The 24,581-nt window shown below is 36.6% G+C and overlaps 2 protein-coding genes across 2 annotated transcripts in view; one reads left to right on the top strand and one right to left on the bottom strand.

Annotated features, from left to right (window-relative positions):
- Positions 1-3,946, bottom strand: part of C10H2orf88 (chromosome 10 C2orf88 homolog) — a 139,341-nt gene extending 135,395 nt beyond the window's left edge. The window contains exon 1 of the mRNA XM_073019876.1: positions 3,825-3,946. The gene's annotated coding sequence lies outside the window, so the exon portion shown is untranslated. The remainder of the gene's footprint in view (positions 1-3,824) is intronic.
- A 3,167-nt stretch (positions 3,947-7,113) lies between these two features.
- Positions 7,114-14,183, top strand: MSTN (myostatin). The gene is made up of 3 exons (XM_007965640.3): positions 7,114-7,620; positions 9,405-9,778; positions 12,245-14,183. The coding sequence occupies exons 1-3, from the start codon at positions 7,248-7,250 to the stop codon at positions 12,623-12,625; spliced, it is 1,128 nt and encodes a 375-aa protein (XP_007963831.1). The 5' UTR covers positions 7,114-7,247; the 3' UTR covers positions 12,626-14,183.
- Positions 14,184-24,581: the final 10,398 nt, after the last annotated feature.

The following is a 24,581-nucleotide window of genomic DNA, read 5'->3' as shown; positions in this document are numbered from 1 at the left end:
TTAGGCAAAAACAGCATCATCTTTTTCTGTCTCCAATTCCTGGCATAGTACCTATCATAAACCAGGTGCACAATAAGTGTTTAATGAACAAATACATGTATAAATGAACACATGAATATATTTTAAAAGACGTCTTTCTAAGAATTTACAAAAGAATTTGGAAGTGGAATGGCTCTCTGAAAGCCAATCCTCTGTGAATTATGAAAAACTATGTTTTAGGCAATTCCAAGGAAATACGGCAAGAACTAAATTTTTCTAAGGCTATTAACTACCTTCAAACCACCAATGGAGTAAAGAGAGTTAAAATTTTTAAAAATGGTTTTAAGACTATAAATTTAAAAACCTAATTCTAAAAAGATTGTTTTTTTGATTTGCCAAAACATCCTCTGTATTGAGGCTACTGGTTCCATTTTCCTAAAAACAAAATCCTGACAATTGTAGGATTTTCTCTTGGGGAGTGGTTGGTTACTGGAAACATTCACTTTAAAAAATTCTAAAACTAAAGATAAATGTTTTGCCAATTCAATCTATATTGTCAGCTGCTCTGGAAACCATGTGCTTGTTCTAAAGTAAGTGAAAACATCATGCAGAAAACTAGTCATTAAATATAATGAAAATTATTATTATGCTCAGTTCATACTTCTCCCTCCTGGGAGATTGATCTGTCTTTGCCTTAAACACACACACATACACATATGCATGCATGCACACACACACACCCCTTTTGAGACTTCTTTTCTACACTCTGGCTACGTTTGAGACTCATTAAACTTAATATGAACCTATGTTGGGGAAGGGATCTGGTCATCTTAAGTAGTGGTGTCATAGCCAGCATGCCAACTCCCTAACATGGTCCCTGTTAAGAGTCACGTGGTGTGGGTAGCCACAGATCTAGGTAGCCCTGATCATTAAATGCAAAAGCTGCACTGGGATACCCAAAGTGCTCAGTGCTCCACCGAAGAACTACTGCAGCGTCAAGAAAACAGGGACCTGTGATACCAACCTGTCCTGCCAGTTTCAGGAAGAGGGGAGTCAATAGAAATGCTATGAACCACAGTCAGAACAAACTAAAAACACTCTCACTTAGAAAGTCTATAAATACACTAACTACACCTCACTGAAAAATTGGAAAGTTCTGGTATTTAAGGAGATGTTTGTCCATTTAGTGGTTCAATTACTCAAAAAATACTGTTGTGGTTGAGTGCAGTGGCTCACGTCTGTAATCCCAGCACTTTGGGAGGCTGAGGGGCGCGGATCACTTGAGGCCAGGAGTTCGAAAACAGCCTAGCCAACATGGTGAAACCCCGTCTCTACTAAAGATACAAAAAAATTAGCAAGGCGTGGTGGTGCATGCCTGTAATCCCAGCTACTCAGGAGGCTGGAGCAGTAGAATCACTTGAACCCAGGAAGCAGAGGTTGCAGTGAGCCGAGATCATGCTACCGTACTCCAGCCTGGGTGACAGAGTGAGACTCCATCTCAACAAACAAACAAAAACACTGTTCTCCCCATCTAATTATGTGCCAGGTGGTGGACCAAGAGCTGAAAAGCCAAAAAGAACAAAATATTCTCTGCCCTCAAATAGCTCATAGTCTATTTGTGGGGGTAGAAGGGTAGGGATTAGAGGACAAGTAAAGAAACATTAAAATACAAACATGTAAGAATTGTAATAATCGAGGAGCGGACAATCTATACAATTTTAACACGGAGTCCTTGAGTCTAGTTTGTTGTTGTTGTTGTTTTTAGACAGGGTCTCACTCTGTCTCACGCCACCACACCCAGCTAATTTCTGTACTTTTAGCAAAGATGGTGTTTCACCATGTTGGCCAAACTGGTCTCAAACTTCTGACCTCAAATGATCCAATCTGCCTCGGCCTCCCAAAGTGCTGGGATACAGACGTGAGCCACCGTGCCTGGCCCCTAGTACCTTTTTTCAATAGAAAAAATGAGGAAATCAAATTGTAACTTCATTTTTATTTTCTGTGATAAATTTTAAGCCTATGATAAATAGACTGGAGCTCCCATTTTGGGAAGGAGGGAGAGGAGAAATTGCATTTTGAAGTTTTCCTGAGTTAATTCTACCTCTAAAGGACAATGGATTGCAGCAATTTTATTAACTAGGACCTTATTTTGAGGATTGCCATAGTATGAATACAGTTACCTCAATACCATCTGAAGACCATCTACAAGAAATCCCTCGAGACTACTAATTTGAGTCTATACTCTAGAACTGACGAATGTTTTGCAAATGTCCTCTCGACTGCCTACAAATTTGCTGTTGGTGATTATAATAATATTTACATTTCTGATTTTTGCAATAATTATGTACTATTAAATAAACAATGTTTTAAAATTACCATATTTGATGTCTCATTAAAAGCAACACTACAGGTATTGGGAGGAGGGGACTGCAAGTTAAAGGCAGAAGTATTCAATTGAGGTGGTGTAAAAATTACTACTTTGGGCATATGGTTCTCCAACTGTGGTCTGGGGGATCACTGGGGTGCTTCCCAATTCTCTTCCAGAGAGTCTATGAAATAAAAACTGTTTTCATAATAATACTAAGATGCTTTTTGCCTTTCTCATGCTCATTCTTTCTTATGTGTACAGTGGTTTTCCAGAGGCCCCGTAATGTATGAAGACATCATGACTCTGTCAGCAAATAAAATGTATGCTTGAATATGCCTGCATATTAAAATTTGTTTTAATATATAACATGTTAAATATTAATGATATAACTGACACCAAAAAAGATTTGGGGGATCCTAAATAATTTTTAAGAGTGTAAACAAATCCTGAGACCCAAAATTTTGAGAATCACTGCTTTAGGGGATAAACCTCAATGGAAAGGGCACACCTAATCAAATTTATTCATATTTCATATGAAGAAACTAGTCCATAGGTTTCATGAAGACAGTGATTGTGTCTGTCTGGCTCGCTGTTTTATCCTCAGAATCTAGCATAGTGCCAGGTACGAAATAGGCATTCAAATATTTCATAAATTAATACGTGAATTCATACATACATACATTTATAAATGAAGGGTTTGCTAACTGACTTATTCAAGGTTACATAAAACATCAGCAGTAAAGCTGGAACTATATTTTGGGTCTCCTGCCTTCTATTCCTGTACTCATGCTACCTAGCTCAAGAATATTTTTGTTTTTGTTAATTTTTATCTTCTAACTATAGAAAGCATGGGTAATCAGTTATCAACAATGTGAGACAATTATCTTCTCATGATGTTGTGTGAGTTGAGTACTACGCAGATTTTCTCTGGCTTTAAGAATAATCAGCATAGAGTAATACCAAAGAGCTGTAAACACAAGTTAATGGCTAGAGATATCAGATAAAACTTCCTGAGTTTTTGCCCAAAACTGTTGAATTTTTCATGATTCATTCTTGTGCTAATTCCTAATCTCATCCTTCTCCTTTTTTTTGGCCATGATCATTAAACTTACGGCAAGTCTTTACATTAGTACACTCAGTAGATCTCACACTCTGGAAAAATAAAACTGTAAAATGTTTTTTGAAAATATTCTTTATACCCTCAACATTGTTTTGAGACAACCAGTGGGTATTTGTAACAGAGATTAGAGAGTTTTGCTTGCCACCTTACTGATGGTTACAGAAAATGTGAGGCCCACAGCAGCCTACCTAGTACAAAGACGAACCACACCAGTCTTGTGAGATACTGCCTTGACGACCTAAATTCCGAGTCCTGTGAGAAGCGGCTTTTAGAGATGGCTAACTTAAGACAAAACCAACAAGCTGACAGACGCAGCTCTCCCAGTCAACTAGCAGGAATTCTTCTCTACCTACTCACCTTAAGGATGTAGTACTTCCTGTCTCCTTTATGATAAGAACTGCCAGAACTGGGTCTCCAGAAGTTAGACTACATTTGAAGGTTCCTATAGCTGGTGAGCCCTTCTATTCTGGGGCCTTCAGAAGGTTGCAATCACTGCCACTGGAGAAGGAATAAAACTTATTTAAATTTCTTCAGTACTTCTTCACCCATTCAATACTGTTCTCTAGAAAAGTTGATTAGATATAGTCAGTTCTCCCTATTCATACTAGTTATGTTCTATAAAGTCATTGCCAACACTGAGTTAGCAAATATTGAACTATTGTTCCCAGGGGAAAAACAGGGTTAGTTGAGCCTCTGGTCATAACATTTTCATCAACCAATCAATATATAACCTTGTTTTATGTGTGTTTTTGTTTACACGTACATTATTTAATATATATTGTTCATTCATTAACACCGAACTCACAGCCAACAGCACCGTAACTCAGGCCTGAATGATGCTTATCTAGCACATGCATTTTTTCATAAGAATTTTTTTCCCTTAGGCATATCACAGCCTTTTAAAATTGTGGTAAATATACATAACATTTAGCATCTTAACCACTTTTAGGTGTACAGTTCAGTGGCATTAAGCACATTCACACTGTTGTGTAACCATCATCAGCATTCATCTTCAGAAATTTTCACCTTCCCAGACTGAAACTCTCTATCTATCACACAGTAACTACCCCTCAGTGGCCACCCAGCACCTGGCAACCACCATGCTACTTTCCATTGCAGCTTTCTTGTGATTAGGAACATAGGAACACCACACAGCACGTCAGCACTATGCTTGGGGGCCATTTTTAAAAAGCAAAATCAATAACAGGAGCAATAAAAAAAAAAGAAGCACAAAATATGTGAAAACATGGCACTAAATAGACCAGAAAAAGGGAATTTGTTTATGGTATGAGAGCTGAAACAATAAGGTGGAACCCTGCCTTGTTTGATCTCATCTGGGAACCTGTGCGTCAGACAGGACTCAAATTTTTTGCCCCTCTGTGAATGCCAGTGAATGACTTTAAAAAGCCAGGAATATTGAGTTTCATAGATAAATTTCAGCAAGGAGGCAAATTTGTGGATACAGAAATCATGAATAATGAGAATTGTCTGTAAGTGGAAATCACAACCTTTGTTCACTTTTTTCCAGGTAGTAAGAATGAAGAGCTGGAACATGTCTTGTAACCTGGCTGCCTTAGAAATTTTTACTTGCCTCACAGATCTAGAAAGGTAGACTTTGTGACTGATAATTGGCAGTTATGACCTGAAGCAGTTCTAGTTCATGTGGAGCATAATTTTCAGCATAATCTCAAATCCTTCTGCATAAAACAAAGAGCAAGCACTCAAGTGCCAGTTATCAATTACTTACTATGTGACAGGTGTTACATTCAGCAATTTACATGCATTATTAAATTATATCCCCCCAAAACCCTATGAGGAAGCTAAAGTTTAGGGAAGTTAAGTATCTCATCCATTATCATATAGTTAGAAGTGGCAAAGTTGAGATTTGAACTCAGGTCTATCTGACTCCAGAGCCTGAGTTCTCAATTCAACTGCTATGCAATTCTAAGCATATTTAAAAAAAAAAAGTTTGACTTACTTGCAACTGTATAGATGCATATGTTACAATGATCATAACATTTCAAAGATTTACACATTGAAAAATGAATTTACCAAACAAATAAAACCTTAGAAGCCAGATCTAACATTGTCCCATAACAAAGAGTATCTGAAATCCTCAGGGCATCTGGTTTGTGTCTGGTTTTCCTTAATCTTTAATGATGGGCAAATCCAATGCATTATGTAAGGCCACTTTTTTCTCAAGAGATGTAGATACCTCTTAAGAATTTGATGAAAATGCATTAACTTTTCAGGCTACTGAGTTGCATTTTAGTGCACCGAGGCAGTAAATTAGTGTACAGTGTGCAAAAATGGTAGTGACTTTAAAAATAAATATTTGATATGAGCCACTGTATTCTCTTGGAAAAAAAAATGTAATGGATTAAATCTCTTAGGAATCCTTAGCTTCCCAAAAAGGAGTAGGAAAAAGAAATCTCCTTTGGCCTGGAAATATCTTCTGTTTCTTGCTGGCTATGTTTGCTTAGTTCTTTAATAGTTCATTTGACTAGATCTTGTGGCTCCCAAAGCTAAGGTTGAACGTTTGATCCCTACAGAGGCCACTTACATTTAGAGAACAAAAAGCTCTATTCTCTGCTCCCAGACTTTACCCCAAATCCCTGCCAGGTGTCTGCCCTCTGGTCAAAATAAGAAATTGGCAAAGGGGTGAAAACATATCACAGTATTGGGAAACAACAAGAGGTCACCCCTTTATCATGATGCTCTTTCTCTTTTACGTGCTCAAAATATTCTGATATAATTTATAGAGAAGAGATACTGCACTTTTTACTCTCTGGAAATTTACTGCTAGGAATCTGAGGCAAACTGTAATAAGCTCTGCCATGCCAGTTATAAAGTTCATTATCTTATTCTATGTTCAGAGATTTTTCTACTAGCTGACATTATCCTCTTGGTAATAAACAATGAAGAAACACATCTTCTGAGTTATATTAATCTGCATCTTTAGAATAGGAAATAATAGCACTCAGTCAAAAGTTCAGTAAAATTTTCATATTAATAAAAGACATTAAGCTATGTAAAAATAATTCCATGCACAATATATCATAATAATAATGACTTTCAATATTTACTAAGAATTTAGTCAGCAAACAAGTTTCTCAAATTATAGATGAAAATTCTCTACTAGTATCATAATCTTAACTTTTAATTCAGGTCTTCCTAATTTTTATTTTCCTAATTACTTGGTACTAAAAATAATTTAATACAACAAATAAAAATATTTTTACTTCAAATGCTTGCCTAAACAATACAAAATCATTTTAGTTTTTGAGGAAGTAATATTTCATATTTTAACTATGTAGTGTAAATTAAAATTGACTTATTTAAATTACAAGAGTTGTGTAAGGATTAATCAGATTTAAGTACAGTTTATATTATTGCCAACATAGACTTTTGTTTTTCAAATGTCACAAATATCTTTTATTATTTGTGGATTTATTCCTTTTATGAAGTAGTCAAATGAATCAGCTCACCCTTGACTGTAACAAAATACTGCTTGGTGACTTGTGACAGACAGGGTTTTAACCTCTGACAGCGAGATTCATTGTGGAGCAAGAGCCAATCATAGATCCTGACGACACTTGTCTCATCTAAGTTGGAATATAAAAAGCCACTTGGAATACAGTATAAAAGATTCACTGGTGTGGCAAGTTGTCTCTCAGACTGTACATGCATTAAAATTTTGCTCGGCATTACTCAAAAGCAAAAGAAAAGTAAAAGGAAGAATTAAGAACAAGAAAAAAAGATTATATTGATTTTAAAATCATGCAAAAACTGCAACTCTGTGTTTATATTTACCTGTTTATGCTGATTGTTGCTGGTCCAGTGGATCTAAATGAGAACAGTGAGCAAAAAGAAAATGTGGAAAAAGAGGGGCTGTGTAATGCATGTACTTGGAGACAAAACACTAAATCTTCAAGAATAGAAGCCATTAAAATACAAATCCTCAGTAAACTTCGTCTGGAAACAGCTCCTAACATCAGCAAAGATGCTATAAGACAACTTTTACCCAAAGCTCCTCCACTCCGGGAACTGATTGATCAGTATGATGTCCAGAGGGATGACAGCAGCGATGGCTCTTTGGAAGATGACGATTATCACGCTACAACGGAAACAATCATTACCATGCCTACAGAGTGTAAGTAGTCCTATTACTGTATATCAACAGTTCTGCTGACTGTTGTTCTAGTGTTTATGAGAAACAGATCTATTTTCAGTCTCTTTTAACAAGCTGTTGGCCTGTATGTAAGTAGAAAGGAAAAGAGTTTCTCTTTTTCAAGATTTCATGAGAATAATTTGAGACAAAAATCTGCTGCATTATTTGTTTTCTTATAGAGACAAAAAGCTAAAAAATAAAATACTTGCATAGCATTAGTTTAATAAGGAAAATATAGATAGCACGCTTCTGCTTTCACAGTAATACCACCAAGACAAGGACTGAGAGATACTACAAGCAATGTTAAAAACTTACATTAAATTTTATAATTATATTTGGTTGTATAAAATAAGTTTTTTTCACAAATAACAGAAAAAAAAGAAACTTGCTGGATGTTTAAGCTTACTTGAGCACTGCTGAAAACCTAAAGTGATTTCTGTTATTTGAAACTCTTACAGTATTTTTTTGTTCTTCAAAGTTAAAAATTTAATTTTGAAAGCTATTACAGTAAAGAGTATGACAAATTAAATATCTTAATGTATTAGTAAGAACAACAATGAAGTAAACATAGCATAATAATCATCATGAACTAAATATTAGAAAATGCCTAAGAAATAAACATTTTAATTGGGTAGGTTATGGCTCACAAAGTCCTCCTTGTACCTTGACCATAGTACTATTGTTGAGAGTACCCAGTTTGTGTACTTCCAAGCAGGCATAGTGCCTAATAACCTTCTAAAATATTTTATTCTTCCTGAGAGGGAGGGCTTTTACCTGTGGTATCTACATTGCTTGTGACAGATAACATATTTCATACAATTCCATTTGCAGTCAGCTCAAAAGAATACTTTCTCCAGGAAAGAGAAACAGGCACCTTGACAGAGAAGGCATGGCAAGAAAAATTTTGTGTTATCTGTTATCTTGCTTTAATACAATGCTTTATATACTTTAAACAAGATTCAAAACAGTTTTAAAATATTATTTCCCTTATTAAGTAATCAGGTTATGATGCAGCAAAGAATTTCCATTTAAGACTCTGCTATCGAATAGGTCTGGAGTAGACTTACCTTTTGTAGACAATTTTGGAAAACCAAAATAAAGGAAATTGTTAGTGCTTGTGCTTACATGACAGCCTGGCTTCCTAAAGACAATACTTTGGAACTTTTGAGATAGCCTGAATATAACATCAAAATTTTTGTGTGAATTACCTGCTTAGTTTTGCTCCTTTAAAAGGCTATTCCAAAGCCAAAATGTAACAGATGTATTGTGTTTTCTACTAATTCCCGAGGCTCAGTAAGTTGCTCAGTGTGTCTTGTCCCCAGGTAATTCAGGCCTGGGGGAAGGGTTCCTTCTTCCAGACTGATTGGTACAGCTGCTCAGTAAGTGTAACTACTCAGATTCCCAAAGAATTCTAAGTGGTTGTTCCTCCACAGTGACTCTTGTTCTCTCTAATCATCATCATTTTAAAATTTCATTCAGTGTTCATGACTTCATAGAACCTTCCTTTGTCCATAGTTCTCTGGAAGGGGAATAGATTCCTGATGAACAGCTGAAAATACATACATCTGAAAAATTCTGAAAAGCTAGGGTAATTATTTTCTTTCACATTTTTTGCTGAGTTATAAAGTTCCACACAGTATTTCATTTTAAAAGACTGCATAGGCACACATTATCTTAATTTTTTTTAAATGCTCAACTATTAATATGGAGGGGTTTTGTTCGTGGGAAATAATTTCAGTAACTCTTCTTTTCTTATTCATTTATAGCTGATTTTTTAATGCAAGTGGATGGAAAACCCAAATGTTGCTTCTTTAAATTTAGCTCTAAAATACAATACAATAAAGTGGTAAAGGCCCAACTATGGATATATTTGAGACCCGTTGAGACTCCTACAACAGTGTTTGTGCAAATCCTGAGACTCATCAAACCTATGAAAGACGGTACAAGGTATACTGGAATCCGATCTCTGAAACTTGACATGAACCCAGGCACTGGTATTTGGCAGAGCATTGATGTGAAGACAGTGTTGCAAAATTGGCTCAAACAACCTGAATCCAACTTAGGCATTGAAATAAAAGCTTTAGATGAGAATGGTCATGATCTTGCTGTAACCTTCCCAGGACCAGGAGAAGATGGGCTGGTAAGTGATAACTGAAAATAACATTGTAATAACCTTATGCTTTTATTCATAATATGAATAAACAATAGTGGAAAATAGCTACAAATTCCCTAAGCTCATAAGCCAGACAAAGGTATCTTACCCCAACGGTAGCCCTGTACCCAATAAAAGTAGGTGTCCAATTTCATATCCTATGAAACGCTCCTTTGATATTCTTACTTTGCATGAAGATTTTAGAAAACAATTATACCATACTTCTTAACTTCTTAAGAAGTTCTTTTGAATTGGGAATGAAATATAAAGTACTTTTCATTAATATGATACATGACTGTATGAATTAAAATATTAACTCTATATAGTGGATTTTATTACATATACAAACAAATCAAAACTTTTTTTTCTCCAAGAAGGGTGCCAAATGTGTTAAAAATTTTTGGCTTAGCAAAAACAGTTAAAAAAAAAAAACCTTTTAAAATTATAATTAAAATGTTTTATTCAGAGCAATTAAGAGTGATATTTATAGGCTTACATTTTATTAAATATATTTAAGATTCCTCATGATAAATACGTTCACTGTTTGTAGGGTGTTGATGTGCTGATGTGTGTATATATTTCTTTGTGGAATACTCCTAATAAAATTTCAATTGACAGGCTGGTTAACTTTTGCCACCTTATTTCTGCCAGCTAATTTCTGAGCTGCCTTAGCATTCTTATGCAAAAGTTTACTTACAGAAGGCCAACTAACTTAGTATCAGGCCAAGTAAATGACAATACCTTATATATTATAAAATTTAATAAAAACCATTTTAATTCCTAGTACAAATTTAGGGTTACTCTTCTGGCCTACCTACATTTCTGTTTACTTCTGTTTTCAAATACTTAATGTGATCACATCTTTTTACATTCATCTATTGACATAATTTACAAAAGAAGATTATACTTACAAACAACAAACTTGTTACCTTCGTAATCTTTCAATGATCTTAGTTATAAAGATGAAATAATTAGCAGATCAGAATTACTTTAAATAAAACATTCTTTAAAATACTATACAATATTTTTTATTTTTTCATCTTTACTTTTTAATTTTATATATGTGTATATACATATACACACACACACACGTTTTACTTCAATATGTTGGGGGTTCAAGTGGTTTCTGGCTACATGGATGAATTGTACAGCGGTGAAGTCTGAGATTTTAGGGCACCTATCACTCCAAGTAGTGTATATTGTACCCAATATGTAGTTTTTAATCCCTCATCCCCACCTCCCCATTCTGAGTTTCCAAAATACCTTATACTACTCTGTATGTCTTTGCATACCCATAGCTTAGCTCGCACTTATAAGTGAGAACATATGGTATTTGGTTTTCCATTGCCTTCGAATAACAGCCTCCAGCTCCATCTAATTTGCTGCAAAAGACATTACTTCACTCTTTTTTATGGTTAAATAGTATTCCATTGTATATATACACCACATTTTCTTTATTCATTCATCCGCTGATGGGCTGTTAGGCTGGTTCCATATCTTTACAACTGTGAATTGTGCTGTGATAAACATACGTGTGCAGGTATCTAAAAGACTATACAATTTTCTAAATGATCTAGTTTCCTTTATATATGCTACTTTAAATGTTAAGGACTCAAATGATATTATGATTTTTGACAGTCTTAAATAATACTGCCAGAGCTATTTTCATTTAGATATGGACTAAAAACTACTGTCAATTATTTAAGAAAGTGTTCCTTTTCATAGGTAGCATTTTAATTATCAAAATTGATAATATGACCAGTGGTTAATATGTTGTATTCCTCAGATATTTTCATGTAAAGGGAAACAAAGTCTCAAATGCATTAAAAGACTGGGGCAGAGACAGAACCAACAAATTTTAAAATATCTGAATAGAAACATTTTCCAGTGAAAGAATTAAGGAGATATCATCGTGTCTTCTTCTGAATTTGTCCTTCCCTATTTTTCCCTGGCTTTATTGTTCTAGTTTTCCTGAGTGAGGACCTAGAGAATGGAGGATGGATGACTATACCTACCCCTCCAGGAGTTACCAGGCATATTTAGCCAATATATTTAATCAGGAAGCAAGAAGAGAGGGAGCTCAGCTCTTTCCTTCATTCCCCTCTTCTCCCTCTTCACCTCTCTCTCCTGTCCTTCCCTCCCTTTCTTCCCATAAATATTTTCAGGACATCCACTATGTGCCAGGCAGTCTGGTACTCAAACTTGGAAAAATAAAAATTAAAAAGACATGGAACTGATCTCAGGGGAATTTGTATTTCTGTTAAATTCTTTTGAGACATAAGGAGAAAATCAAGTCTAGTGTAAATTAACATTCCTTAATGCTGTGCCTTTTAAAAATAAATGTGGTATGAGCAAAATTATTAGTTTATTTCTTCAACAATGACTTCTTAAGGTAGGTAGAAAAGTGTTTCCGGGTCTGTTGACATTACTGATTGTCCTTTCCTTTTCAAACAGAATCCCTTTTTAGAGGTCAAGGTAACAGACACACCAAAAAGATCCAGAAGGGATTTTGGTCTTGACTGTGATGAGCACTCAACAGAATCGCGATGCTGTCGTTACCCTCTAACTGTGGATTTTGAAGCTTTTGGATGGGATTGGATTATCGCTCCTAAAAGATATAAGGCCAATTACTGCTCTGGAGAGTGTGAATTTGTATTTTTACAAAAATATCCTCATACTCATCTGGTACACCAAGCAAACCCCAGAGGTTCCGCAGGCCCTTGCTGTACTCCCACAAAGATGTCTCCAATTAATATGCTATATTTTAATGGCAAAGAACAAATAATATATGGGAAAATTCCAGCCATGGTAGTAGACCGCTGCGGGTGCTCATGAGATTTATATTAAGTGTTCATAACTTCCTAAAACATGGAAGGTCTTCCCCTCAACAATTTTGAAGCTGTGAAATTAAGTACCACAGGCTAAAGGCCTAGAGTATCCTACAGTCACTTAAGCATAAGCTACAGTATGTAAACTAAAAGGGGGAATATATGCAATGGTTGGCATTTAACCATCCAAACAAATCATACAATAAAGTTTTATGATTTCCAGAGTTTTTGAGCTAGAAGGAGATCAAATTACATTTATGTTCCTGTATATTACAACATCGGCGAGGAAATGAAGGCAATTCTCCTTGCATTCTGATGAATTAAAGGAGTATGCTTTAAAGTCTATTTCTTTACAGTTTTGTTTAATATTTACAGAAAAAATCTACATACAGTATTGGTAAAATGCAGGATTGTTATATACCATCATTCGACTCATCCTTAAACACTTGAATTTATATTGTATGGTAGCATACTTGGTAAGATAAAATTCCACAAAAATAGGGATGGTACAGCGTATGCAATTTCCATTCCTATTGTAATTGACACAGTACATTAACAATCCATGCCAATGGTGCTAATACAATAGGCTGAATGTCTGAGGCTACCAGGTTTATCACATAAAAAACATTCAGTAAGATAGTAAGTTTCTCTTTTCTTCAGGTGCATTTTCCTATACCTCCAAATGAGGAATGGATTTTCTTTAATGTAAGAAGAATCATTTTTCTAGAGGTTGGCTTTCAATTCTGTAGCATACTTGGAGAAACTGCGTTATCTTAAAAGGCAGTGAAATAGTATTCGTTTTTATCAAAATGTCAAAATAACATACTCGGAGAAGTATGTAATTTTGTCTTTGGAAAATTACAACACTGCCTTTGCAACACTGCAGTTTTTATGGTAAAATAATAGAAATGATCGACTCTATCAATATTGTATAAAAAGACTGAAACAATGCATTTATATAATATGTATACAATATTGTTTTGTAAATAAGTGTCTCCTTTTTTATTTACTTTGGTATATTTTTACACTAAGGACATTTCAAATTAAGTACAAAGGCACAAAGACATGTCATGCATCACAGAAAAGCAACTACTTATATTTCAGAGCAAATTAGCAGATTAAATAGTGGTCTTAAAACTCCATATGTTAATAATTAGATGGTTATATTACAAACATTTTATATTTTTTTACATGATTAACATTCACTTATGGATTCATGATGGCTGTATAATGTGAATTTGAAATTACATTGGTTTACTGTCATTGTGTTTAAATCTCAACGTTCCATTATTTTAATACTTGCAAAAATATTACTAAGCATACCAAAATAATTGACTCTATTATCTGAAATGAAGAATAAACTGATGCTATCTCAACAATAACTGTTACTTTTATTTTATAATTTGATAATGAATATATTTCTGCATTTATTTACTTCTGTTTTGTAAATTGGGATTTTGTTAATCAAATTTATTGTACTATGACTAAATGAAATTATTTCTTACATCTAATTTGTAGACACAATATAAGTTATATTAAAGTGTTTTCACATTTTTTGAAAGACACAACAGTTTTTATTCTAATGATTAATTCTGGATTTCTGATTTTCACTTTATCATAAAAGTCTAATGGTTTAGCACAAAAGTTTGGTTGAGGAATTTTAGGTCTGCTACTCTGGTTCTCAGGAGTTAAATTCCTATTAAATTGGTTCTGGTCAAGTTGCTTTACACATATGAAAGCAAGGACTAGTTATATCTGTTTCATTTCTCTTTATCTTGACCTGAAAACTATTTATATGTTTTCATAGGTTCAATTTCCAAATGCATTGCAGTTGGCAAGGGTATATGGTCCTAGAGTTACAAGTTCTACTGAAGCCACAGAGACACAAGGAAGCTACATTTTTTTCTTACCACTTAATGAAACTGGTACACTTATCTGAACTTTGGGGGCACCAATTTTCAAACTGAATTGCAAAACAGTTGTAAAGTACCTAGAAATCCTTAAGTGCAATAACATATATAAATATTTTTTAAGTGATCCCTCCACTCCACTCTCCATCAGTTTAGTAACTTAGTTATAAAGCAGTGACTAAGTTTAACAGGGAGGATAATTAAAATTCTATGTGTTAATATCGCTAAATAGTTTATAATTAATATAAATGTCATTTCAATAATTTCTATTTGTACATTAATTATATACAAATATAAATCTAAATTCAAATATTGATTAAACTATATGATAAAATCCATTTCAAATATCAAATGATCACTTTTTAAAATAAAACACCTGAGTACTACCAATAATATAACTAAGAAATGAAACTATAGGCAATGATAGGCAAGTCATGACTGGTCTGCATGTGACACAGAGTGTTGAAATTTCATTTGCATGGTCATTCAGTTCCAGTTTACACACTGCAAAACATATCAAAGCAAAATATACTATTTTGGTCATCCCTGAGTAAGATGTGGAGCAATGAAAAATGGTACTAAATTTAGTACCATTCATGCCTCGATGGCATTTTGCAAAGGAAGTATTTGGAAAATGAGTATATTTACATCAGATAGCATGCATGGTTTACAGCAAGTTTATCTTGGTTGCCATTCAAAACACTAGACAAAAGGAATATTTAAATATATTTTCCTAGATTACACATCAAAATGCTTCCATTAGTATCACATCCTGTCAAGAACACAAGATGTTCTTGAATGTAAGATTTTACATATGAGGCTGCCCAATTTATCTGACAGGCATAAAATGTATATATAATAATGACAGATATCTCCTTAATAAGATAACTTATAAAGGTTGACTAGCTTATGTCAGGTTTAACATTACACTAAGTATTCCTGATATGGAACTGTATAGTTTCGCAATGATGCAAGACACACATGCTTTGTTTTCATTGATTCCACTTTTGGATTACTATAAGAAAGAAAAGTTTTTAACAGTATTATATTATTGTTTCTGCTTCATAATAAAGCTGATGTCTTAAATAAGCACACACATATACTTTCTTAAAAATCAACTTTAATAAAATGTAATTTTATTAGTTCTATATATGCACTATAGGCAAAATATTATTCACTAGTATTAATTTATAGAAATGTAAAACATAATACCAGGTTCTGATCCTAATGAGATCTGTTGAAAACGTCTCCTGAGATGGGCTAACAGCTATATTTTATTCAATTTATCTTAATAGTAACTTTAAACCAAAAATGTAAAAAAGATTAAATCACTAATTGACCCCTTTAATTTGTTATCCTAACCATTCAAGATTACTCGATTAGGAAACCTTTTCCTACAAGTATTAAGGGTTTTTTCTCTTTAACATTTTATGAAGGACACCATTCAGAACAAAATTTGATTATGCGGTTTGGGCCATAGATCCTCCACAAGATTTTCTCAGATCTGCTCTCACGGACACTAAGTCTAAGAAGCCAAATGTCTCTTGGCTCTATTCCTATGGAACTCAGAACCTTGGCATTACCTCTCAACCAGTCAAAAACAAAGCATGTCTATATAAGAAAGTATGCCTACATGATGTCATGAGATCCTGAAAATGCTGAGATAGAATTCTGAAGGTGACAATCAAGCATAAAACACCAGTTTACTGAGCACACTAAAGTGACTATGGGAGAAAATCAAAATTGTTACATGGAAACAATTGAGTGGTCATTGAGGCAATTGCTAGGCTTCAAGCTTCAAGAATATCTTCCCGAAAAGTTGCATACTTTTCAGGCAACTCAAGTAATGGAGTGAATTATATGGCTGCCTGCACCCTAGGTGAAGAATTCTACTGAGGAACACCAGGTCATCTTGGGCTCTGAACGAGGCCAGGTGCCCTGGGATAAAAACTATAGTAAAGAAAAGCAGATGAGTGTACTCCTCCCTACTTGTAGATATGCCTTGTCTGTAGATATGCCAGTAAAATTATCCCAAAGTCTAGAATCTACAAAGACCTGTGTCTTACAGTGAACTTAAGTTCCTTACGGCACCAGTCAGACAGAATTCCACCAAAGTTGCATAGGACTGATGCAAACCCAAAGAGATTCCTATCTTCTCATCGGCCAGGGTGCATACCTGTGACTGAAACAAATTGCACCAAGTAAGTTTCTTATGGGAGAAATGGCTCTGCAAATGCAGGGCCAGCAGAAATCCTTCCTTCACTGAGAGAAGCGTGTGGACTATGAATAGTGAGCCCTATCCAGCTTGACCAGACAGATGTTTGACCAGACAGATGTTTGACCAAAGACTCCTCATCCTGGCCAAAGACAGCAGTGTCATCTCAGGGCAGCAACTGGGACAGTGGCTGGAATCTGGCCATATATATATTGACACAGCCTTACCTAGTACATTACCTGGTTAGTGTATTTGGCCCTCATATATCCTCTTAAGCTTAATAAGGAATAAATTACTTATAGGGAATTGGACGAGATCCATGAGTATGACTTACAGAAGAAAATCACATTATATAGGAACTCTTATCTCCATTTTGGAAATGAGGAAGTTGAGACTCAGAGAGGTGCACAACTAATAAATGACTAAGATGGGTATACACATAATGTAAGAAATACAAATGTAGAGGTACAATTTTTCACAGTCATTAACTCAGGTGTGCAAAACTGTAACTTTTGATTTCTCACAAAATTGACCAGCTTTTACCGGAAGCCTCCTCATGCTATATCACCATTTCTACTTTGTAGATGCAACATCATTGGGAACCACTCTAATGATGCTCCTCTCCATGGACCTCACACAGAAAATGATGTACAATAGCCATATCCCCCTGTTCTCAAATGTCTGAACTTCTAGGAAGGGTATAATATCTAATTCCTTACAGTTCAGCTCATGAGGGAGGGCATCACAAAAATACCAGTGTCTGAAGCCTCTCTCTTCCCAACAAATTGTCTCCTGTCATCAGCTCATGAGATCTTTAAGTGAAAAGATACAGAAATAGGTTCTGACTGACTGGCTGTATTTACTGACTCTTTATATTTGATACCTGAGCCTAGACCCTTGCACTTGCTACCTTTTTATTCTGATTCTGATCTGACAAGTGGAATCCTGGAAAAATGCAACTTCTTCATAAACCACGTTATTAATTCTCACTAATGATAAAAATGTAACTTAAAATGAGATGACATCCTTTTACCTACAACTGTACTAAGTTTTATGCTAATATCTGGCGTTATTAGTAAGCATGATCAGAAATAAACACTCTATACTGTACATTAGCTATAAAAAGGCCCTGCCCAGTACCTTCCAATTTTTAACATTAAACTAAATTTGGCCTGAGGCAACCTCCATACCTCCCTATGGAACTGAAGGACAATCTAACTTATTAAGTAAACGAACTGAAAGCCTGACTTAGGGGTATATTTTATAACAAATAGCTGCATGTCAGCCAATCACAGCAGCTGAGTTTCAGCCAGTCTCAGGCAGGCAACTGACCAAACAACGTCCAAACAAGGCAAACTCAGATTTATAACCAACCAAGCTGTTTCTATACTTCGTTTCCATTTTCTGCCTATAAATGCTGCCTGTCTGCATTGCATAGCAGAGTTCTCTCAACCTCTTCTGGTTCTGAGGGCTGCCTATCAAATTGTTCTTTGTTTAAATAAACCTTGTTTTATTTTTCAAAAGTTGCTTAGTAACAAGATCCTGAGGGGTTCTAATGGTGATTTCACTTCTAAAATTTTATCTTTTCCCCCAAAATGCAAACATTTATGTAAAACCAGAGTGAATTATTTTTAAGATTGGAAATAACACACATTCTAAATATAGGAAAATGGTTATAATCGATTTAGTAGATAGCATATTCAAAATTAAATAGATATGTGTGTCTCTAAATATACATGATACACGTATGTACAAACAAGCTATACACATATTTATCTACTTAGAATACATTCAGCTGTAAATAACAGAAATCCCAATTCAAATAGGACTTAATGGAAAAGCTGATTATCTCATAGAAGTTCAGATGTAAGGGAACTCTAGGTAGAGTATGATAGGGAGCTTAGTAATATCAGTGAAGGCCTAAATGCTTTCCACTGCTTCACTCTGCCATGCTCATTGGGTTTGTTTGGCCATGATGTTGTCTCTATAATTACAAGATGGCTACTGCAGTTTACATGACAATGTCCATGTATACTGAAGAAAGGGAGCCACACTGCACGTGTGTTTGTGAAAAATTTCCTTTGCAGAATCAAAGAATATGATTATATTTAATTTTAATCAACACAATTTGCACTCATAGAAGTTGTACCAATTTATATTTTTATTATAATGTATGAGATTACCTATTTTCCCATACCCTCATCATTTATATTTCCAGTCTGATAGGTGAAAAATGGCAACTGATCATGAGTTTCATTGCATTTCTCTTATTTTAAGTAAGGTTATTAAGCTTTTTGTATTTTAAGTAAGGATCACTTGTACTTCCTTTTCTAGTAATTGCTTTTATCCTTTGACCATTTTTTTCCTATTAGGTTGTTATTTCTTTAAAGAAATCTATATATTTAAGAGGATAGCCCTTTACGTATGACAAAGCTGCAACTCTTTATTTCCAGATTTCTATTTCTCTTTTTACTTTATGATTTGTGTTTTTAATGCAGAATTTAAAAATATTTGTATGATGTCATACACTTTAGTCTTTATTTTATGGCTTCCAGTTTTTTTGGTAATACTTAGAAAGGCCTATTCCTCTATGTGAGGAGTATACTACAAAATGTATCTTATATTTTATTCTAATACTTTTATGATTTAGTTATTTACTTTAAAATCTTTAATTCTTCTCAACTCCATTTTGTCGTAAGTGTGAGGCAAGAATCCAATTTATTTTTCTTCAGCATGATTATTTACTTGTTACCATTTACAATGCTATTTTTTCCCTGCTGATATAAAATGTAGAATGGTGTCCAATGGACATATCCTAATAATCACATGGATTCTGTTGACCTAAAGAAAGAAACTGAGGCAAAATTAATATAGGCAATTTATTTGAGCCGGGGTTGAGAACTGCAGCCTTAAACACACTTCCAAGTTGCCTTGGGGAGTACTCCACTCAGCCTTTGTTACAGGAAGGTTTTTTAAAAAATGTTTTCCTTTTGCCCGGGTGCAATGGTTCACGCCTGTAATCCCAGCACTTTGGGAGGCTGAGGCAGGTCGATCACAAGGTCAGGAGATCGAGACCATCCTGGCTAACACAGTGAAACCCCATGTCTACTAAAAAAAATACAAAAAATTAGCTGGGCATGGCGGTGGGCACCTGTAGTCCCAGCTGCTTGGGAGGCTGAGGCAGGAGAATGGCGTGAACCCGGGAGGCGGAGCTTGCAGTGAGCAGAGATTGGGCCAGTGCACTCCAGCCTGGGCGACAGAGTGAGACTCCATCTCAAAAACAAAACAAACAAAAAAAAGTTTTCTTTTTAATTATTATGGATATATACTAGTTGTACATGGGGGGATGGTTAATGGGTAGTAGCAGGTTTTTAAAGGCAAAAGGGAAGAAGGAGTGGGCTGATACCAAGTTGTCTGACAGGAATTCTCACTGGTTTATAGAAGTAACATTGATTAGTGATTGGCTATACATCATCGAACTGAACTATAGGGTAAGAGTTATGGTGTCTAGCACATGGCATTCTATGGTTACTTGGCATCAGTTAGTCTAGAGCCTGCATAGCAAATGGCTTCAAGAGATAATTATTTAGCTCAAAGAGGGAGTGAGATGTGACTACTGTTATATGTCATCACAGTTTACGCCTCTCTGGACCTAAATTAAAAGGAGCTTGCATTCCTCAGATAAAGTTTTTCTTTCTCAATTCTTAGATCTAAAACAAAATTTTCTTAGAATTTAGTAATAGTACAGGATGCCTAGAGCAAAATCAAGAACCTCCTTGAAATCTAACCATAATCAAATCAGATAAATGCAAAAACAGTATAATGATTGATGTTTCTGTCTGGTCAGAAATAACTAGTTGCAACACTAGCCATATTCATCCATTTATTTCATCAAAGTTTTGAAGAGTCTACTGTCATATTTTAACCCCCTTAAACGCTGGTGTGGGACATTTAGCTCACAACAACATAGTCCTTCTAGGACAGCATCCCTCACCTCTACTGAAGCCAAGATACCTTTCTTCCATGACTGCAGAGGAAAAAATTTACACATCTTTTCTCCCCAAAAGACACAAAGCTTCTCCTCTATCATTGCATTAGTTGATTAGTCTCACCCAGTTTGTCATTCAGCCTCTCAAAGGAGTAACATTTTCTTCCACTGTTCCCAGAAAAGGAGGGCACAATAACAATTCAGAATATCTCTGGTACTTTCCCTCTGAAGTGACATATCAATTCTATTCATACTTGTGCTCTATCAGACTTCACCCATTCATTGAGTTGAAGACTAGTACTACTGCGGGAACTATGGAGACAGAAGAGGAGGGAATAAATCATAATCTTCTCTCAAGGAACTCAGTCTAATGAGAGCAGAAAAGTAAACAGTAAAAGTAAGGCCTCATAAAACGTGACAAATAGTACCCAGCTGACACTTGTCCTGACAACTACATGGATCCTTACACAAGGTGCTGTGGGAGAAGTGAGGAAAGTCACCTCCACTGGACTGGGAATTCACAAGGACTTAAAGAGGAGGAGACATTAGCAATGTCTTTAATGATGAATACAAGTTTGATGGATAAGTAAGAAGGAATAAATGGGAAAGAAGAAGGAAGGGCATTCCAAAACCAAAGCAACAAAAACACGCACACATGAATGCAGGCATGAAAGAGCAACGCGTCTTCCAGGTCCTGTGAGAAGTTCAGAATGGCTGGAAAGATAGGGTCTTGGGCAGTGAGTGAGAAGCAATGAGGCTTTAGGGGTGGATGGACACCCCTTGTATGTCCTTGTATGTCTCCCTAAGGAGTTTGTACTTGATACTGTCAGAGAAGGGAGCCAGTGAAACATGTTAAGGAGGGAGTAATATGGTTATGTGTCATTTTTCTTTAAAAAATGTCTTTAAATAAGGTGTGTTGCACTTTTGTGTGTGTGTGTAAAAGTCCCTTTTAAAATCTGGTGAAGACTATATATTACTTCTCAGAATAACGGTTTAAATGTATTGTTTTAGAAAAGAAACCAATCATATTGAACTATAACTTATCAAAATATTTTTAATGTGGGATATAATAGAAGCTGACAGCACAAAAACTTATTAATAAAATAAATAACACCACCTAGTAGAAAGTACTATCATAACTTAAAAGTAGTGATAAAGCATAAATGAGATACCTGTAACAACTGCAATTTGATATCAGATATTTGTGATTTTTGTTAGTGACATGGTCACTGATGTTACGAAAAATTCTCTCATTTCAAACCTACATTTAGAATGCAAAGGTGCTGGTGCCTCTGATGCACTAAGCATTGGACTTCTAGAATGGAAAGATGTCAAATTTCAGTCAAATGTAAGTAGAAATAAAGATGTAATTTTTCCCATCCAATTCTCAGATCCTCTGAATTCTATATACTAGTATAAATAAGAGAGACTGGGGGTGGGAATGGGGACAAATGAATTTAATTAGAAATGACCAGTCAAGGGGAGAAGTGATAAAGGTCTGAATGTTAATAGTCACTATTAGTTGGGCACTTGTTATATTCCGTGCATTGTTCAAAGCGTTTTCTATGATCATCTTATCTGCAGAGGTAAGGCTATTATTATCATATTTTATAGGTAAAAAAAAAAAAAAAACAAATTACAGAGAACTAAGAAACTTCTTTCAGAATGGGAGTGGCCAAGATGGCTGACTAGAAGCAGCTAAGGTGCATGACTCTTCTAGAGAGGAACGGAAGGAGCAAGTAAATACAGCACCTTCAACGGAAACATCCAGTTACTCACACTGAGAATAATCAAGGAAACAACTTGACCCACGGAGAATGAAGAAAAGCAAGACAGGAAAATGGGCTACCCGGGAACAACACAGAGCCAGGAGAACTTCCCCCACCAAGGGAAGCAGCGAGTGAATGTGTGACCCCGGGAAATCATGCTTCTCCCAACGGATCTTTGCAACCCCTGGATCAGGAGATCTCCTTGTGAACCCACTCCACCAGGGCCTTCAGTCTGACAGACACAGCTATGTGGAGTCTTGGCAGAGCAGCTGTTCAGGCAAGCATGGAGACCGTGGAGCCTTAGATACTCAGGTTTTCCGGCAAAAGTAGCTGCAGCTCTGGCAAAGTGGGAGTTTAGACCCCCGTACATACTCCTAGGAAAGAGGCTCAATTGAGGCTGAGCAGTGACAGCCTGCAGGCCCCATTTCCATGGCACCTCACAGGATAAGACCCACTTGCTTGGAATTCCAGCCAGCCTCTGGTAGGAGCATGGCATCTCCCTTAGAAGGAGCTCTTGGAGTTAGGGTTGGGCTTCCATCTTTGCTGTTTGGGTGCCTGAGCCATTCCAGCCTTCAGGGTTTGGAGAGTCCGGGCCAGGGGGAAAGGGACCCCCCAGCACAGCACAGTTGCTCTACCAAAACATGGCCAAACTGTTGCTTTCAGTGGGTGCCCAATCCCATTCCTCCTCGCTGGGCAGGACCTCTCAGCCAGGGCCTTCAGCCATGCCCAGACCATGTTCTACAGCTGACAGAGATTTGAAATCCCCCTGGGATGGTGCTTCCAGAGGGAGGGTTGGGACCCCATCTTTGCTGTTTGGGTGACTTATCTGATCCAGCCTTTGGGCTTTGGAGAGTCCAAGCTGACCAAGGATAGAAGGGATCCCCTAGCACATCACAACTGCTCCACCAAATCGTGGCCAGACTGTTTCTTTTTTTTTTTTCTCCTGATCCCATTCCCCCTCATTGGGTGGGACCTTCCAACAGGGTCTCCAGCCACCCCTGCCAGTGTTCTCTGGCTGATAGAGATTTGTAACCTTTTTAGGACCGCACTCTTAGAGGGAGGGGAGGGCTATCATGTTTGCTGAGTGACTTAGACATTCCAGCCTTCAGGCTTTGGAGTGTTTGATGCAACTAGGGGCTGAAGTGGAACTCCAGTGCAGCACAGCTGCTCTACCAAATGTGACCTGACTGCTTTTGTAAGACGGTCCTGGATCCCGTTCCTCCTCATTGGGTGGGACCTACCAATCAGGGTCTCCAGCCGACTCCTACATGTGCCTCTGGGCCGGCAACAGGCCTGTACCTCCCTGGGACAAAGCTCCCAGAGAAAGGGACAGGCTGCCATCTTTGCTGTTTTGCAGCCTTCCCTGGTGATATCTCCAGGTACTGGAACATATGAGGCAACTAGGGACTGGAGCAGGCCCCAAGCATACTGTAGCAGCACAACAGAAAAGTAACCAGCCTATTACGTGGGTGCCCATTCTAATATCTCCTCACCAGGTAGGTCCTCCAGGCCTGGGCCTCCAGCAACCCACCACCAGAGCTATCAAGCCAGTAGCAACTTGGCAACTCCCTGGACAGAGCTTCTCAGGGCAACTAAAAGCTTCTCTGCCACTGCCTCTGCAGTGGAACTGCCCTTGACACCCTTGGACTAACGAAGGAGCAAAGAGCCAAAATGTCTTATCCAAACCTCAAACAAGCTGCAGTTAAGCCAAGGAGATGCCAGTCTATTTCCCATGGGCCCCACACTGCTCATCACCAGGCAGTAAACTCCTGGCTAGGGCCCACAGCACAATGACACTCCATCCTGGGCTGACTGCACTAAGCAATTGCTGACCTACATATCTCTGGGGTGGGGACCCCAGGAGACAAGCAAATGACCCTCAGCCACAACCACTACTAAGATTCCTTCCTCTCTGCCTCCAAGTTGGGGAAGGAACATAAACACTGAGATCACCCCAGAACTACAGTGGGCAGCTCAGGAGTGCCAAGTCATAATCTACAGTCAACACTCAAGGGGGAGAGGAACCCACACTTTCAAAGTATTGAGAGGGAACACAGCTGCAACTGTGAGGAAACAGGGGA

The sequence above is a fragment of the Chlorocebus sabaeus genome, chromosome 10 (assembly GCF_047675955.1).
Source record: "Chlorocebus sabaeus isolate Y175 chromosome 10, mChlSab1.0.hap1, whole genome shotgun sequence".
NCBI classification, from domain to species: Eukaryota; Metazoa; Chordata; class Mammalia; order Primates; family Cercopithecidae; genus Chlorocebus; species Chlorocebus sabaeus.
Note: the sequence above shows the minus strand (reverse complement) of the source record. Positions and strands in the feature narration are given on the sequence as shown.

Coding starts and splice junctions, on each gene's coding strand:
- MSTN (XM_007965640.3), top strand. CDS start 7,248: ATGCAAAAACTGCAACTCTGTGTTTATATTTACCTGTTTATGCTGATT. Junction 7,621..9,404: donor CATTACCATGCCTACAGAGT/GTAAGTAGTCCT, acceptor ATTCATTTATAG/CTGATTTTTTAATGCAAGTG. Junction 9,779..12,244: donor GACCAGGAGAAGATGGGCTG/GTAAGTGATAAC, acceptor CTTTTCAAACAG/AATCCCTTTTTAGAGGTCAA.